The sequence below is a fragment of the Panthera onca genome, chromosome A1, assembly GCF_046562875.1.
Source record: "Panthera onca isolate mPanOnc1 chromosome A1, mPanOnc1 haplotype 2, whole genome shotgun sequence".
Taxonomy (NCBI): domain Eukaryota; kingdom Metazoa; phylum Chordata; class Mammalia; order Carnivora; family Felidae; genus Panthera; species Panthera onca.
In genome coordinates, this window is record NC_138339.1 from 46,495,876 (window position 1) to 46,514,361 (window position 18,486).

Consider the following 18,486-nt stretch of genomic DNA (forward strand, 5'->3'; position numbering starts at 1 on the left):
CTGATCTCCCTGCTCCACCGTGGCTCCTAGGTCCTTGCCCCGGGCTCCCGCCCAGGCTGGTTTCCGCATGCAGAGTCTTGGGTTTGATTTCCCATGAAGCCCTGGCTCAGAAACGCTCCCTGCCTCTCCAGGCAGTGTATGGCTCCAGCCAAAAAACCCAAACCCCACCATCTTCAGAAGACAAAGGAAAGTTGATATTAGACACCGTATGTTTCATAGTACTGGGTACTTTCAGAACTATAACAGCAACGTGAGCTAGGAAATGTAACTACATGTTCATTGTGTAGATGGGGGGACAGGCTTTGAGATGTTAAATGAGCACCGTCCAGTAGAAAATCATGGGAGCCACAAAAATACTTTTAAATTTCCTGGTGGCCACATAAAAAAAGGTAAAGAGAAGCAGGTAAGATTCATTTTTGTAATATACTCTGTTTAACCCAGTATATCTAAAATAGTCTCACTTTAACATGTAACCAACACTTGGAAATTATTTTTTTAAGATTTTATGTGTACGTAATCTCTACACCCAGCGTGGGGCTCAAACTCTCAACCCCGAGACCAAGAGCCGCAGACCCCACGACTGAGCCAGTCAGGCATCCCTGAAATGGTCAATGAGACCTATTATTTTTTTCACAGTAAGTGTTGGAAATCAGTGTGTACCTTACACTTCCGGCACAACTCAATTCAGAGTAGTCCCATTCCGGGTGCTCAGTAGCCGCATGTGGCCCGAGGTCACTGCAGCGGGCGATACGGGGTTCAGTGGTTAAACACTTCATCTCACATCCCACCAAAGGTAAAGGAGAGTGGAGTGACAGTTTCCCCATCCCTGTTCCCCTGTCCTTTTCACTCATCACCTGCCTCTCCATGGCTCCTCCCTGATAGGAGACCGAGTTTTGTGGCCCTGAGGGTGTGAGCTCTGGCATAGATTAGAGATTCGAATCCTGCTTAGTAGCTGTGAAGCCTGGAGCAAGTTACCTCCCGGTCTGTGCTCCGGTTTCTACACGTGTCAATGGGATAATAAGGATGAGGCCCACCTCATGAGGTCAATTCAAGGAGCAGTCATTTTATTAAATCATCAGTTCAGTCAACCACCTGCCACATTCAAGCCCTCAGTGAATATTCAAGGGGATCTTCTTTTAAAGGAGTCCCTGCCATGCTGTCAAGGCTCATCTGCTACATGAAGCGTGGGAGGCATGTGGGTCGGCTAAGTTCTTCTTAAATCAGCCCAATTCCCATGAACCTGCAGTTCCCAAGGCCAGGAGGTGGCATGGAGTTCGCTGCTGGAATGTTCCTTGGTTTGAGGGTCTGGAGTCTTCCAGTGGAGCCAGACAAGGACACGGTCACTCTGCGAGATTGTCACTCAGCGAGTACCGGCGGCCCCTCAGATGCCAGCCCCGTGTGAGGCACCAGGGGGACCCAGGCAGGCTGCAGCATGCCAGCCCTGCCCTTGGCCTGGCATGATGCCGTGCTGACTTGTTACCCGTGGCACTGCCCCATTTATCATCTCTGTGCCCTTGCTCCTGTGGTTTTCCCCTCCAGGGTACCTTCCTCTCCCCTCATTGCCCACTTGTCCAAACAAAACCCACCTCAAATGCCACCACCCCGAGCACCCCTCCCTGACTCTTGCCCCAGCCTCCCTCGTCACTCCCAAAACCTGGTGGCAGACACTCGCTCCTTCCATGTTCCTTTAGTGCCGTCTGCACCTCCCAGAGGCCCTTGGTACCCCCCACCCATCTTCTGGGTCCTTCTGTCCTGAGAGGCAGCTGCCCGGCCACACTAGCATCCCCCAAAGTCCCAGGCCAGCTCTGATTTACCTGCACATTCTTCCAGCATCTACGGCTCAGCTGGCGCTCAGTGGGTAATGAGACAGTAAATGTGCAGAGTTTGTCTTAGCCCAGTTTACCTGAAAGAGCAGAAGCTGTGTCTTCCTCTGCAAACTCTCAGCAGAACTCCTGTCCAGTGCTGGGCAGCCTGAGGGCGACTCATCCAAGGAGCCTGTTTGAAAACACACATTCCTAGACTCTACCGCCCAGGGATAGCTTCCTAGGTCTGGGGTAGGGCCCAGACAGCTGCGTGTTTTGTCATCTAAGAGATTCTACTGTGCAGACAGGCCCAGAGGGACCCGATTCAGACCATTTAACCCGTGGGAGCACTGGAGAGGCATAGACCATGCCACTGCAAGGCGCACGTTACTGTGATTTCCTCTCACAAGTGACTGTGGAAAGGAGCTCTGGATCCGTTTGATTAAAATGCAGTATTTAAGAAGGGAAGTCATGGCCGAGAAAGAAGACAGCCTGGGCCCTCCCTTGGAGGGGCATTGGGTTCCCTGCTAGACACATAGGCTGTGCCCTTGGGGCAGTGTGCAGTACCTTCCCCGGGGGAATAGCAGTGTCAGCGTGCACTCGGAGCCTGCCGCCGGGACGTTTTGTCCTCACACCACACTCTTCTTCCCTGACAGGTCTCCCGTGATGGCCGGTGGACTGTTCGCTGTGGATCGGAAATGGTTCTGGGAGTTGGGTGGGTACGACCCAGGCCTGGAGATCTGGGGAGGGGAGCAGTATGAAATCTCATTCAAGGTGAGCCGGCTCTTCGGAAGCCCCCTTCTTTGCCATACCCCCTTGGCTTTCTGAGCCTGGAAAGACTCTGGATGCTCAGGGTTCAGCAGCCCCTGCTCCTCAGGTGACAAGTCAGAGGCCATGGGCTACTCCTTCTTGCGTGTGTATAGTGGAGGTGGGGTGTCTCCTTAGGCTGCTAAGCTCTGACTGCCATTTACCTTAATGTCATCCCCTTCTTAGGATGGCAGTGTTGGAATAAGACAGGTCTTGCTTCCAGTAAAGGTGGTGTCTCCCAGTGAGGTATCCAGCAAACCAGCAGGGGGGAAGAGAAGCCGGGGTAAGTGGGACACACAGGCCTGGAGGGATGCTGTGCTTTGGGGATGGCCCGTGGCCTCGCAGATTCCCAGTTAGCCTTAGTGGGTCGTGGCCACCCCTCTCAAGTGTGCTTTCTCTGTATCCACCACTGCTGGAGTTGGCTGTAGAGACCGTTGGGCAGGAGCTCAAGCTGTGGAGTCAGAAAAGTGTGGGTTCAAATCCCAGTTCCACCACTCAGGAGCTGTGTGATTTGGGGCAAGTTTAGATTAGCTTTCTCTCCTCGTCTGAAATGACAGAATAATAATACTACCTGTCTTCCAGAGCTATTGCAAAGAGCGAACGAGATAATATCTTAGAAGTGTTTAACATGCAACCCGGGGACACAGCCAGCAATTAAAAATGGGTAGAAACTATTCAAGATCCAGTGAGTAAATATTTACTCTATCAGAGCAGCCCATGTGCTGTAGAAGCTTGCTGACAATGGTAGTTGAGGGCGTGGTGGCTACTAGTTAGCCACCCACCCTTCTGGGGCCACTTCCTCCCCTTCATTTGTGGGATTCCATATTGGTCTCAGGTGACGAACAGAGGCTCGGTCCCTCTGAGGGGAGGCTTAGCTTGTCCCGTGCCCCCTTACGTCTGGCCAGGGTCTGCGTCTAAATTCCCAGGGCTCCTGGAAGGGCATACCCCCAGCCCGCGAGGGATGGCCAGCGGCACCACTACTGGGCCAAGCCCTGTGAATACACAACCCTGATGCCCCCCGAATCGGGCATCAACTTTTTAGGTGGGACACTGTGATTGAGACTTCGGTGCTGGGGTCAGATCCCGGCCCTGCCACTTCCAACAGACTGTGTGATCTCAGACAAGGAAGACTCACCTCACTGAGCCTCAGTTTCTGCTGCCACAAAATCTGCTTAATGATACTTGAATCTTCACGGGGTTGTTCAGAGGATTAAACGCGACCATGACGGTTGGGTGCTTCCTAACAACGTCCCAAAGATTATGTTCGTTATCGACATCATTGCCATCACCATGTACACCTCTGGTTGAGCAGTTCAGAACTAGGGAACATAAATTCTTGAGTAGCAAGAAAAGAACGACCTGGAATTCTACCAAAACATCGTTTGAGTTTGAAGGGCGGGCTGTGTCTGTTTTACTTCCAGAGTTCTGAAGTTGTCTCCCCGAAGGGGACCAGCCCCTAACCTAACCAACACTCACGTCCACGGTTGGTGTTCAAAGTGTTTAATGGCGATGGCAGCCCAGGCACCAACCAGTCAGAGCAGATACCAGCTGGACACAAGTCTGTGTCAGCTCTGGTCCACAACAGCTGAATTTCAACCCTGCTCGGAGCTGACGGGACCCTATGCCAAGCCCTTCACACGTGTTGGCTTCTTTAATCCTCTCAGCAACCCTAGCAGAGCGGTGTCATCATTATACCCATTTCACAGGAAGACACAAGGGGCTCAGCCCAAGGCCCCACACAGGTGGAAATAGCGGAACCAGGACCTGACCCCAGGGGGGCCTGACTCAAAGCCTGCGTTGTGACCTGCCACGTTTCCTGGGCCTCTCTAGGGACAGGAGAGAACACTAGAGAGGGAAACTAGCCTGAGAAGTTGGCAGTGGTCTTTCCCCCCTTTCTTCTGTTTTTGCCTCCTCCTGGGCTCGTTCTTAATTTACTGGGATATTCTACAGTCTCTCAGTGAAGTGAATTAATGACCGTCTAAGTGAGAAGTAGCAAATAGATTTCCTCTCCCAGCCATCTCTGATCTGCTCTGGGATAGGGGCGACCCAGCGCGGTGTTGATATGTATTCCAAAGCTGCATCCAAGCTGATCAGAACGAGGGTGGCGACTGATGAGTGATGTCTGCCATGGGTGCAGGTCTGGCAAGTGATGGCACAGATGTCATTGGGTATCCGTAGCCCGGTGCAGTCTAGCTTTCCAGATGTCACATCCTTATGGGTACGGTGCAATCACACACAAGGAATCAAAGGACTTTTAACTTCACAGTTTGTCAATACAGCCATCGAGCAAACTTGATTTATCAAGTTCTCTGCCAAGTGTGCCCAGAAATGGGCACACCTGTGTTCTGAGTGCTCACCAGAATGTCAACTTCGATAGGGTAGGATTGTTTGTGTGTTTCACTCACTGCTGTGTCCCAGGTACCGAAAGGATTGCCTGACATCGAGGAGGCACTGAATAAATACGTGTTTGTGACACACTCAGAGCAGGTAGATCGCTGGCCAGAAACCAGCCTCCATGGTCAAGAAGTCCCCCTTCAGAAACACCCTCTGTGGAGAATAGTGAATGGGGAAGGAGTTGCACAAAGGAATTCCCAAACCCAAAATGATTTCATTCTGTGTGTTTCAAAGACCTATCTAATGATGCTCATCAGGCAATTACAGCAGAACAAATGGCATTTTTCTCCACACAGTTTATTTACAAAAGACTTGGTAATGAAGCCATATTGGAAATCTCTCGTCCGGGAGGCGGGGAGGCGGCTGGCTCCTGTTTCCATTTGATCCAATTAATGTCCTTCACTCTCGAGGGGAAAGGGCTCTGCGTAATGAGGAGGCTCCCAGGTCTGGAAGGGAGACTTTCCTCCCTCAGTTTTCTCTGTCCTGGCTTTGAGAACATGGGTTCCCAGAGCCCGTGGCGGTCCATCTGCCTGTGCATTGTCTCCTGAGCCCCTGTGGAAAGCTTGCCACAGTGCGGAGGAGACAGGCAAGCCCATTCATCCGCCAGAGACGCCTCCCTGAAATGTGGGTGTTCCATTTGAGCCAGAGCGGAGCATTTTCAAAGGGCCATATTCCCTCCGCTTAATCTCTGCTAAGACCCCTTTCTTCCTGGTGATGGACAAAAGAGACTGGTCTGAAAGGCCTGAGTGCATTTTCAGAAATTAAGATAAATTGATATGTGGCATCAGGACTGATGAATTAATAATTTGGCTCCAATTCCGGACTAGGCCATCTATCCTGATGGGAAAACCCTAGAAAAGGTATTCTAAGGCTCTGAAATTTCTGGAAGAGTCAATGATCCCCGCCCCCCGCCCCTCCAACACACTCTCTCAGCCAGGAGACATATTGTTTCCAAAAGGCACAGTCACACCATGGAAGTTCTCCTGTTTGGCGGTTAGAATCTTCCCAGTTCTGGTGGCAGGTTAAATCTTTAACTCCAGAGCCCGCCTGTACCTGCCTCGTGAGCTGACCCCTGCTCATTTCTCCACCCTCCATCCTCTTACCGCATTGGATTAGTCTGCACTCTTGGTTACAGATGACCCTAGTCATCTGATTGAAGGCAAAAATCAGAATCAGTTGGCTCACACAGTTGAAATTCCAGGGCAGACCCTCCAGGCCTGGCTGGATCCAGAGACTAACCCATCTCATCCGGTCTCCGTCTCTCTCAGTCTCTTGGCACAACTTTCATCTCGGTTGGCTTCCTGTTCAGGTCAGGCTTTCTCTCTGTGGACCCAGTATCCCACTGGAAAGGGAGTTTATCTTTCCCATCCTTCCTGTAGAAGTCCCCAAGGTGATTCTCACTGGCCTGCTGGTTCCTTGCCCATCCCTGAGCCATGTTCTGATTGGTCAGCTGCAGTCACATGTCCATCCTGGAGACCGGAAAGTGGAGATGAGCTGGTTCCCCAAATGAAAGCCCAGTCATTGTTTCTAGAAGGGGAATGAATGTGGGGCAGGGCAGACCACAGACGTCCACACAGATGTGTCCGCACAGCCATATGGAGCTGCTCACAAGCCCCAGGCTCGTGTGTCCGGTCATCTTTGGAAGGAGGCACTGTTCACTCTTCTGGAAATGCCTTTCCTTAGTCTGAGAGGCTCCCACTTAGCCTTACCTGAGCTGCCTGTGCTAACGAGGCTCCACCCCAACGTTACTCCTGGCTTAGCTCTGAATTCCTCATGTTAATTGTGACCCAACGGGTGACCTGTCTTACCCACTGGCCTCTGAGTTCCCTGGAGGCCATTTCTATACCCAGTGTGTGGCCCACAGTAGGTGTTTTAAATAACTGTTAGTGGCATCAATTTGTATCTGATAAAACTTCCTTTGCCCCACTCTTCCTAGACTTACCTCAACACCTTTTGGTAGTGGTGGTGTTGTGGGAAGAGTACTCGGTGAGAAGGCAGGGCACTGGCTTCTCATCTTGGCTTTCCATCCATCTGTTCATCCATCTGGGGATCCTGGACCAATTGCTTGACCTCTTTGGCCCTCACATCCCAGACAGTGCTGACACAGCTTTCCTACCTGCCCCGTGAGAGAGGATCGGATACGATGCTGTGGGGAAAGTCCCTTGACTTACACAGGTGCAAGCGTGGTTTGGATTAGAGGTGGTGGCAGTAGAACGAGCCAGGAAGGGGACTGCACCGTGTCCTTAGGAGGCCAGGGTTAGGACATCTTCATCTCTGAGATCCAGGAGACAGGATGCTTCCACCGGACAGTACGGATGAGCTGGCATGAGAAAGGTGTGGGCTTTGCAGTGGTATAAGTGGATACCTCTTGTTAATAGCAATTTAGCTAAATCTGTTATGTACCAAAGCAAGCACATTCTTTGACCCAAAATTCCATACCCAGGAGTTTATCCAAGGGAGACAACTGCAAAGATGAGCAGAGATTTGGGTAGAAGTTATTTGTTGAGGCCTTACTTCCAATGGGGGAAGATTGACAGGACCCAAATGTACATCCTTAGGGAATAAATAAAAGCACATCTAAACAATGGAATATTATTTTAAAAGCCGAGGTGGTGCTCTCACTTTCTCCGTGTTGTAGATGAGGAAACTGAGGCTTGGGTTAAGTCACTTCCACAAACTCACACGGCTGGAGCGGGGATTTCAGACTGAGCCTGTGCTCTGACCCAGCACGCCATGAAAGTTTCCTGTTCCTTGTGGCATTGGGGGGGCGGGAGGGCTCCAGGGTGCAGCTGTCCCCTTCTGCTATTTCTATAACAATGAATATGTTCATCATAAGTACATATCACTTCTATAAAGAAAGAATGAAGTTTTTTTTTAAACTAAGAAGGAAAAACGGTTTTTCAGCCCTTCCAGCATCCCCCGCCCCACCATATACATCCCGGTGCTGTGTTTGGGCCATTTGCAAGTTCAGGCATGAGAGTCCACCACCACCACCCCTCGCCAAGGGAGGCCTCCAGAGAAGGGAGTGACAGCGAGGAGACCCCAGGGAAGGATGGAGCGTAGCTCTGCAGGGTGGGCCTGAGGAGGCAGTGGCTCCTCCCTGAGGGTCCCAAGGGGCAGGTCCATGTGAGCGAGGGAGTCATGAAATGCCACATGAGGGGACAGGAGACAGTCTTGTTCCACGAGGAAACGCATCCCAGCAGAGGCAGGAAGTATCAGGGCCCCTGGGTTTGCTTTGTTTGACATAGTGTCAAAGCCCAACCCAGTCTCAGGCTGCAGATTTGGGGCAGATTTTAAATGAGAAAACTCAGGCTTTCCTTCTGTAAAACTCATGGCGTCGTCAGGAGGAGTAAGTAAAATAGTGTGAAAAGAAGGCAGGAGCACACCAGAAATGGGGTACAGGTGATGTTATGGCCTGATGCCCTTAATGGTTCCATGACTGGACCAGGGTCCCTCGGCTAGAAGGTGGCAGTGCCGGAGCTAAATCCCAGATGTCCTGACTCTTAAACTCATTCCACCAGTGGGAGGGGTGGAGGAAAGGTGGGCCCAGCCTAGACAGAGGCCCTTTTTACAGGAAGGGTCCAGAAGTCAGCACCAGCCCCAAGGGGAGTTGCGTTGCTGCTCAGGAGGGAAAAATGATTTCCAGAGGCCAGCCCAAGGGGCAGAAGGTGATCTGGGGCTACCATCCAAGGACCTGCATGGCAACACCTCCCCCATCCCATCACTTACCCGCCCCCCCCCCCTCCCACCTGACTCAGACCAGCTGCAGAGTTGCCGCTGAGAACCTAGTGCTAATTCTTTCTTTGGCTAAGCTGTCCGAGGATGCCGCAAACGTGCTCTGCCGCGTGCACCATTTTCCTCCTGGCTACAGGTGCCCAGGCTTCCCAAGAGCCGCCTTCTGGGAGCAGGGAAAGCATTCTGCTCATGACTCTCAGCAAGCCCTTTGAAATTCCATGAATGTGTCTGTGGAGGCCTGCATCTCCCACCATTCCTCCAGGAAGGTGGCTCAAAGGCCCAAGGGTCATCTGTCATCCATGGCTTCCTAACCAGCACATACCTGTGTCCATGCCTCCATCTTTCGTTGCTAAAAATGGAGATAATAACTTCTTCAGAGCTTTGTTCTAAGAACTAAATGGCATGAAACATTCATCTGGCTTAGAGCCAGGCAAAAAGGAGGCACTTGGTAAGTGGTAGCTGTTCTGACCAGAACCCTCATGTTAGAACACCATTGAACACCATCGGATGAAGTACATGGCCTTCAGAATCAAACCCCCTGGGTTCTGGTGCAGACTTGATTAGCTAGTTGCTGTGTGACCTTGGGGAAGTGGCCTAATCTCTCTGGGCTTCATAGCTGTAAAATGGGGATAGAATAATCTTTACTTCACAGCATGGGTGTGAACGTGCTGTTAGTCAAACTGTGTTAAAACCTTATCTCAGTGCCTTGACATGTAATAAATGATCAATAAATGGTAGCTGTTAATGTTTGCATTGTTATGGTTGATGCGATCAGGCTACAGTTACAAGAAGACAGGAGTGGAAAGAGCTTTGAGGCTGACAAGACAGAGGCCGAAGACCTTGGCTCCAGGCCCGGCTTTGGAATGAACTTTCAGTGAGACCTTGGACAGCTCACTTGCCCTTTCTGCTGAACCCGTATCTTCTCATCTACAAGGGCACTAAGAACTTGAAACTTACAGGGCTGTCTGTGTGAACTAGCTAATACCATTATCCTGAGAGGGGTTGTCACTATTCCAGCATGTACTGGTCCTCAATGTGTGGTCCTCAGACCAGCCTTTGCAGCAGCATCTGAGAACTTGTTAGACATGCAGATTCTCAGTCTCCACCCCAGACCTGCTGAGTCAGACACCCTCGGGGTGGGGCCCTAGCAGTCTGTATTTTAACCAGCTTTCCAGATGATTCTGATGCTCACAAGGGTGAGGATTATGGCAGTAATGAATACGTGGGGTCTTGTATGGAGAATGTTCTCAGGCTTGGACGTGGAAGGACAGAGCAAATGGGTAGACTGCTTGGCAGTTGGTCAGCATGTCCCAGCACCTTTCCCCTGTTACATCATCAGGTTTGGGTCATTGGGTCCACCCTTGACAGCGAGTTTCTGTTCCATTTCTTCTGACAGGGTTTTAGAGCAACGCTGCCCAATGACTAGGTCCAGTGTAAATGAATGAGTGAATGAATGTTTGTATGGGCTGCATTATTCATGGGAAGAGAAGGACGGCGCCCAACACAACAGACAAGCGAACGCACCGCAGCTGGTTCTCAGCATCCACAACACGAGTCCGGGGGATGTGGAGAGGGCCAGAAGTGATCAAGAGAAGAACAGATGGCAGAGAGCCTTATTTGCAAGCCAGGGGTGCCCATTCATTCTGTAGGCAATACAGGTGCTGACAGGGGTCTTGGCAGAAGACCGTAATAGGGTCTGGACCAGGCTTAAGAAAGATCAAACCAGGAAGGTACAGTCTACCTGGAGGTCTCAGAGCTGCCTAGTTCTGGGGGGACCCAGCCCCAGATTCCACTCTGGACTCTGCCATTTATGAGCTGAGGGACCTCGGGGAAGGCACTTATATCGCAAGGCCTCAGCTTCCTCGCACGTAAAAGTTATGATAGGACCTCTCTGACTGGGTGGTTATGAAAGTGCTCTGTCCCAAGTATGAGTCACATTTCAGGGAAATTGCAACTTGACTAAATTCATTTATTAGTTTAAGCAACGAAACCCCAGTGTAAGGCAGCCACCTCCCATTTTTTGGCCAACTTGTCTATAAACACCTAAGGATGTTGTTGAATTAGTCAGACATTTCATTTATTCATTTAGATACACATATGTGCTTAAAACTATATTATATAAAATAATATATTAACCTAGAAGTAAATTCAAATGGTTTTTATTTTTTTTATTTAAATTTTAGTTAGTTAACAGACAGTGCAATATTGGTTTCAGGAGAATTCAATGACTCATCAGGTACATACGACACCCAGTGCTCATCACAAGTGCCCTCCTTAGTGCCCATCACCCATTGAGCCCATCCCCCACCCACCTGCCTCCATCAACCCTCAATCTGTTCTCTTATCATTAAGAGGCTCTTGTGGTTTGTTCCCCTCTCTCCTCTTTCCCCGCCTTCTCATCTGTTCATCTGCTTTGTTTCTTAAATTCCATATATGAGTGAAATATGGTATTTGTCTTTCTCTGATGACTTCATTTGCATAGAATAATACCATCTAGCTCCATCCACATCATTGCAAATGGCAAGATTTCATTCTTTTTGGTCACTAATATTCCACTATATGTATGTATGTGTGTGTACAGGTATATATGTATATATATCTATACACACCCATACACACACACACACACACACACACACACATATATATGTATATATGTATATATATACATATACACACACACACTACATCTTCTTTATCCATTTATTAGTCGATGGACATTTCAGCTCTCTTCATTGTTTGGCTGTTGTTGATAATGCTGCTATAAACATCAGGGTGCATGTACCCCTTCAAATCTGTATTTCAAGTGGTTTTTAAAAATAAAGTAAAATTGTTTTTTTCCTACTCTTCACCAGCTGCATCCAGTAACCATTATAAATATCTCAAACTAGCGTGAGTGAGGTCCTTTCATGCTGGTAAGCTCCCTGAAACAGTATCTTATTCAAAACAAACTAATATATTCAAAACCATGTGAACTTCTGGAAGACATGGATATGACGCCATTTCTTCTCCGAGGGGAACTGCATGGCCTGCCTCCAGTGCCCCCCAGCTGCCATGTGTTCAAATCACACTATACAGATTGCTTACAGCCCTCTGTGCTTCAGAATTACATCATTCCAGTCCCATCGCAGCCCTATCAGGCACACATAATTCATCCCGTTTTGCAGATGGGGAAACTGAGGCTTTCAGACTCACAAAGCTTGCTGAGGAGCCTGGATTAGACCTCAGTTCTTAACTCCAGAATGGAGTTCATAACAGGAACGTACCTTCTAAGCACACAGATAATGCAGAATAATTGGTGGCAACTATTATCATATTATGTCCCCCAAGTGCAACTAAGTAGGGTTGGAATTCCATAGGGGTCCTCAGCCGAGATCCCAAAAGCAAAAGACATGTTGTCTTCTCCTGGCCGTCAGCAGGAAGGATGACCAGTCATGCCTGGTGGTTTCCAGGCAGCCATGTCCTTGACAGAGGTTTCGCCAGGGCCCCTACTGGCTCATGTTTTCCTCACAGGATGGGCCCTTCTGCCACACTGTCTCTGGGTCCCCGAGTGTCTTCTGATGCACATCACCATTTGTTTCTTCCCTCCTCAGTTTAGGAGATAAGAGCAAGTAATTGTCTTTTATAGACACTGTAATGAAGCCTGTCATCACACAAAAGAAGTTTGCTAATAAAATAAATCAAAGCAGCAGTGAACATGAATAGGGAGCAAGCTTTTACAATTAGATTTGTACTTGTCTGGTGGCACAGTGCTTCTATGAGAAGTGAGAAGGCTGTTGCGCCGGGGAGAAAGGCACCAAGAGATGAGCTGATGGGGTGTTTGCAAACTCCTCAAGGCAGAGCAACACGGCACCCAGGGCAGGCAGCTGTGTCCCCTGTGGGCTTGGAGGCTGGCAAGGGGCTTGACAGAGAGGGAGGGAGGGAGGGAAGCCAGCAGAGAGGGGTTGCAGGTACATCATCTTGGTGGTCTGTGTGTGTCCCCATCCAAATGTGATGGGGTCCCAGCCAAATGTGATCTGGCTGCTGCTCCCCCTTCTCTTTGCCATCAGCTGGACTCTTTCCCCACAGGTGTGATACCTGGGGGAGAGGAGAACACCCTGGGGCACCCAGGCCCCAAGTGGTGCCCCCATGACTGTACCCCAGCCCTGCCTGGCCCTGTCATTCTCCCAGTCAGTTACAGGTTCTGCCACCAAGTAAGTTAGAAAAACTTCATGGGGCACCCAGGTGGCTTAGTCAGATAAGTGCCCGACTTCGGCTCAGGTCATGATCTCACGGTTTGTGGGTTTGAGCCCCGCATCGGGCTCTGTGCTGACAGCTCAGAGCCTGGAGCCTGCTTCATTCAGATTCTGTGTCTCTGTCTCTCTCTATTCCTTCCCCGCTCATGCTCTGTCTCTCTCTTTCTCTCTCTCTCAAAAATGAATGATTTCCATTTAGGAAATCAGGCCATAGGATAAAAAAAAACATGCTGTTGGGCAAAAGGGCAAATGCTGTATAATTTCAAGGTGGTGGCATTTCTCGTTCTTTTGCAAGCAGAAATGACTAACGTAGTTACGTTTGGTACGTTTGGTCAGGCATTAAGCTGAGTGCTTTTCATGAGCTGTCTCATGCCATCTCAGCAGCCTTGCAAGGTAGTAGTGACCTGCCATGCCCAGGTCACAGGTGAGGAGACTGTCGCTCCCCAGGTCAATGCCTTGTGCCAGGTCACACGGCTGCACAAGTTGGCATTGGGAATGGAGAGGGTTGTGTGCTCATAACCCCTGTGCTATGGTCATCATGGGTCTTGTGTGGCGGTTGCCTCAGTTGTGAAGGAAGGTAGGAGAGGACCCTAGAGGTGCACAGGTGGGTGGCTTGGGCCATGACTGGAACCATGGGACCTGGGATCCAAGACCACCTCTGGCCACCCAGGGTGGGTCATGACACCATTCTGTGCCTCCATCTTTTGTCGTGTTCCTGGAGGGAGAGTCCCCTCCAGTCTTGGGCTCCTGCCAGATACCTCTTCAGGTTGTTCAGGTGCTCAAAGAGGACTCAGGAATTGGAAGCAGCTTTAGCTGAACAAACAGATATCTCTGTCTCTGAAGGCAGTTCTCACTCAGGGAAGGGCAGGGAAGCTTTAAACCCATCGTCTAAAGCTAGGACTCCTTCTGGGCTCCGGACGTCTCGGAAATCTGCGGGTGTTTTGGATGCCTTAAACCTCTCAGCAGATCAAGGTCACCCTGGTCCCTCAGGAACCTTTAGGCAGATGGCCAGCATGGTCAGGGCCAAAGGAACCAGAGGTCACAGCAAAGAGAAGGATGTGGAGATTGATCGTTGTCTACATAAAGGAAGGCTCCCTGCCAGGCAGAGCTGGAGACACAACCTTGTTAGCTAATGCGAGTTTAATATGGAGTCAGGGGAGCTGGACGCCAGCCTAGTCAACTGCCCAGGAGACCGTCAGAAATAGAGTGGGGTAAGGTGTCCCCCATCTGTTCAGCGCCACTCTGCCTCCCAAAAGACAGGGGCGGCCCAGCAGCAAGCTGGGCGATACCCGCCAGACAAAAGCATCACTTCCACGTCAGTCATTTTGTATAAAGGAAGAGTTATTGTTATGGGAGGCTGGCGCCTGATCAATATCTCCTGCTTTGAAAATAAACTTCTTGGCTTGGCCTTGACATTAATCTACCATCAGGAGCCCATTATCTCAAGACCAATATTCTGTTCTATTGACTTGCTCAATTTTTTTTTCTCCCCCAAGATCAGACTATAATTGCATTTCTCCAGGCAGCACTTGCACTCACTGCAGCCTCATGCATACAGGTCCCCTTGCAGGAAGCCCGGGATACAGCACATCTGGGGTGGGATGGAGACAGTGGCTGGCAGAGTCATGGGGGACTGAGGGCCCTCAGGTTCATGAGGAGGAAAAGCAGTCCTTCTAGAGCCTGTGAATTGATTGAGACATAAAGCCAGATCCCCAATATCCTGTTGAGCCATTCAAGCTGGAAAATAGTCTCTTGCACAGAATTGGGGTTACAGACGTTCCCACTCCTACTTGTCATTCACAAACAAGGAGACACGGGAATAAGATTAGCAATAAGGTCCCGAGTGCAGCTGGGCCCTACCATTATCACCACAGCCCCCACAAACCCGAAGCCATACCTGCCTCAATCTCCCAAGAGCTTCTGGGCCTTCCCTCTCCCACACCTGCCCCCTACAACCCATTCTCCACCCCTCAGGCAGAGTCCTCTTCATAAAATAGAAATTGGATTATATCGTCACCCTCCCTGAAGACTTTTGGTGAAGCCTCCTTATTTTTCCCTGCAAGACCCTTATGATTGTCTCTGACCTCCCGCCCATCTCTGCTCCTCCTCCAGGCCTCTGGCTTCCTCCATTCAGGGATTAAGCCAACCAAGCCTGGCCCTACCTCAGGGCCTTTACACTTGCTTTTCTCTCCACCTGTTCTCTCACCCCTCAGATCCTTATGTTACTTTTACCTTCTCATTATCTAAGTATTGTATCTAATTTTCCCTTCTAAGTGAGGATATCCCTGACTGGCGTAGGTAACATCACTTCTCAGAGATCCAGGCAATGAGTCTTGCTTTGGCTTCCTTATAGCACATGTCACCATCTGCAACTGGCTTTCTGTAGTGATTATCTACTGCCACAGGAGAAAAATCCCCTTGAACATACCCTCTTCAAACAGTAATAGTATCACAAGGTTACACAAACCTACACAAGGTCAGGGGTTTGGGAGTGGCTTAGCAGGACATTTCTGCTCGAGTCTATCGTGAGGTTGTGGTCAAGGTATCAGCCAGGGCCATGGTTATCTGAAGGCTGGACTGGGCCTGATAGATCCCTTTCTAAGACGGCTCACTCAGCTTGGCTGGCACGTTGGCCCCAGCTCCTCACCACCTAGACCTCTCCACAGAGCTGCTCGAGTGTCCTCACAACATGGCAGCCAGGTGCCCCAAAGCAAGTGACCCCACGGAGGAAAGTGGAAGCCACAGTGTCTTCTACGACCACCACTTCTGCAGTTTTCCTTTGGTTACACGGCTCAGTCCTCGTGTGACTCATTCGGGAGGGAGGTGTCTCCAGAGAGCGAGGATCACTGGGGGCCATCCTGGAGGTTGCACACCATACTCCCCCTCCATGAGAACAAGGGCCTTACCAAACTTGCCACGTGTGTGCCCAGCAGACACACACTGGGCACAGTGTGTAGCAGAGACCCCGTGAATATTAGCCAGATGTCTGAATGAACCATTAGAGTGTGTAACTGTTAGGACTGCGTGCTAAGTCTTGTGCTAAGTAAGCACTTTACATGCAATATCTCACCCCCACGGCCTGCCTCATTTAATCCTCTACAGATGAGGAAACTGAGTCTCAGAGAGGTTAAGTACCTTGATCAAAGTCACAAACCTGGTAAGTGGCTGAGCCAGCATTTGGCCCCAGGACTGCTGAGGACGGTGTCTAGGCCAGGCCCCTTAGTGGATATGCGTCAGCGTGGATTTACTTCTGGAGATTTCCCACATTGCCATCAGACCACATGCAGTCAAACTCAGGAGCTCTTTGTGATGCCAGGAATGGAGGGAAACACAAGGAGAAACTTGGAATTCCTCTCTACAGTGATAGCCAGCTGTGTGGCTTAGTAAGCCGGACTGCAGAGAAGTCAGGGCAGGGAGCCTGCTGCCTCTGCTCAGGGTGACCCAGCAAGAGGCTTGTAGATCTCAGAGGAAACTCCAGAACCTGGTACCACAGTCGGTAAATATACAGAGCCTAGGTGCTATCTCTTCCCCTCTCATACCTGTGGTAGACGTTACCAAGGCGATCACCATAGTCCTTCCCGCTGAGCCGCCCTTTGCTGCCTAGAATTCTCAACACAGCTCTCCCCACACCTGCACTTGTTCGGAGCCCAGACTCTGGAGTCCGCTAAAGCCAGGTTTAAATTCTAGTTCCACCGCTCACTAACCCTGTGACCTTAGATAAGCTTCTTAGCTTCTCTGAGCCTCCGTTTCTTCATCTGTAAAATGGAGCTCCATTACTACCCACTTCTTTGGTCTTCTGACAAGGCTTAAATGCAGTTGTGCACGGGGGGCTTGCAGCAGACTGCTTGGCAACGAGGAGGCGCTCAATGCTGTCAACTATTGAAAACTGCTGTGGTTATTACTGTGTTTTCCTCGCTCTGTGAATGGGGGCTTTAATAGTCCCAAGCTGATGCTTCCAGTGAATGTATTGGAGGAGGGGGCAGTGACCTTTGAGGGGGTGGTGAATGAGAGGCAGAAATATCATCTTTCTCCCTTCCCACCCTGCAGGTGTGGATGTGTGGGGGCCGCATGGAGGACATTCCCTGCTCCAGGGTGGGCCATATCTACAGGAAATATGTACCCTACAAAGTCCCCGCTGGAGTCAGCCTGGCCCGGGTAAGGTGATGGCTCCCTGGATGGGGACGGGGTGAGGGGCTAGGCTCATCAGCAGAGCAGAGGCATCCTGAGACACCTGGGAACTCCAAGCCAAGTGCCTGGGGGGGGAGGGGGGGGGAGGATGTGCACCCCCCTCCCCCAACTCTCCAGGTGAAATCCAGTTTAAGAGAACTTACTTAACCCCCTGCTTAAACACTTAGGAGCTGTGACCTTGAGAGGGTTGCTTAACTCCTCTGAGCCTGTGTTTCCTCTTTTACTTAAAAAGAAGCTAATTTGTTGGTGACTCTTAGCATTGCCAGTAGAGTCAGGGAGATAGCATAGTTACTCCAGGTGTGACAGACAAGATGATTTTAGGTGGCAGACATAGGAACATTTTTATTTACATGCGTTTAAATTAATGTGCTTTAGAAGTTAAGATGTATTAGTGTAGCAGACTTGTGATTTCACAGGTATTATTAGGATAAAGCTAACATAGGTGCAAAGTCAGACCAGAAGTGATTTAAAGAAGCCTGTTAGATAAATGTTCGTGCAGGTGGAGCGGTGTGAGACACTGAGAAAGCCTGAGACAAAGTACTTAAAAGTTCCAGGCATGAGGGTGGTTAATAAATGTAAGTATCTTGCTCTTCTCCCCACCCCCTCCCCACTAACATTGCCAAAAATTCTGTGTGTCAAACTATTTCATTAGCTTAAAATGGTTTGTATTAATCGCTGCTTGAATTAAATGGCCACTGGCTACAAATAGAAATGTTAGCCAGAGATTTGTTTTGGGGGTTGTTTTTTGTATTAATGATATTCCACTGAGCCTCAAATTTTAAAATATTAAGTGTCTTGAAAAAAAAAAAAAAAAAAAACAAGGTTACTGCCTTGGGGTGGGTGGGGGTGCCCAGAAAGGAAAGAGGGCCGCAGGGAGGTCTGGGGAAAGCTGGGAAGGTAACTCGGTAACTGGCACAGCTTTGCCTTGTGGAGACCCCTTCGGACAGAGAGACCCCTTTGCAAGCCTGTTTGGCATCAGTCCATACAGCTTCCCTCTGCCCTGGCCACCGCCTCCCCCTCCCTCATCACCTGATGACATGCAGAACTGCAGTCTCTGGGTCAGGAAGAGCCTTCGTCCTGCGAGGTACAAGGAAGACCAGCCGGCTCAACGAGGCAGTGGGTCTCCCCAGGTGGGAGCTGAGCTCCAGGGGCTGCTTTGCCCGCCGGTGTTGAAGAAAAAGAGAGCCAGCAGTGCCCTCTAGTGGTGTAAGATTCTAAGGACAGTCACATCTGCCATCCGCGCTTAGGACACAGCCCATCCGACCCGGGTAGGTTGGGAGGGCGGTTTTAGATTCAGCTGGAGAGGTAGGAATCCCATTTCTTTT

At 50.1% G+C, this 18,486-nt stretch overlaps 1 protein-coding gene across 7 annotated transcripts in view; it reads left to right on the top strand.

Annotated features, from left to right (window-relative positions):
- GALNT10 (polypeptide N-acetylgalactosaminyltransferase 10) overlaps positions 1–18,486 on the top strand; it is a 222,223-nt gene that overhangs the window by 188,840 nt on the left and 14,897 nt on the right. For all 7 annotated transcript variants that reach the window (XM_060634785.3, XM_060634789.3, XM_060634790.3 and 4 more), the window contains 2 exons: positions 2,459–2,576; positions 17,021–17,128. In XM_060634785.3, coding sequence (XP_060490768.3) covers positions 2,459–2,576; positions 17,021–17,128 — 226 coding nt within the window. The remainder of the gene's footprint in view (positions 1–2,458; positions 2,577–17,020; positions 17,129–18,486) is intronic.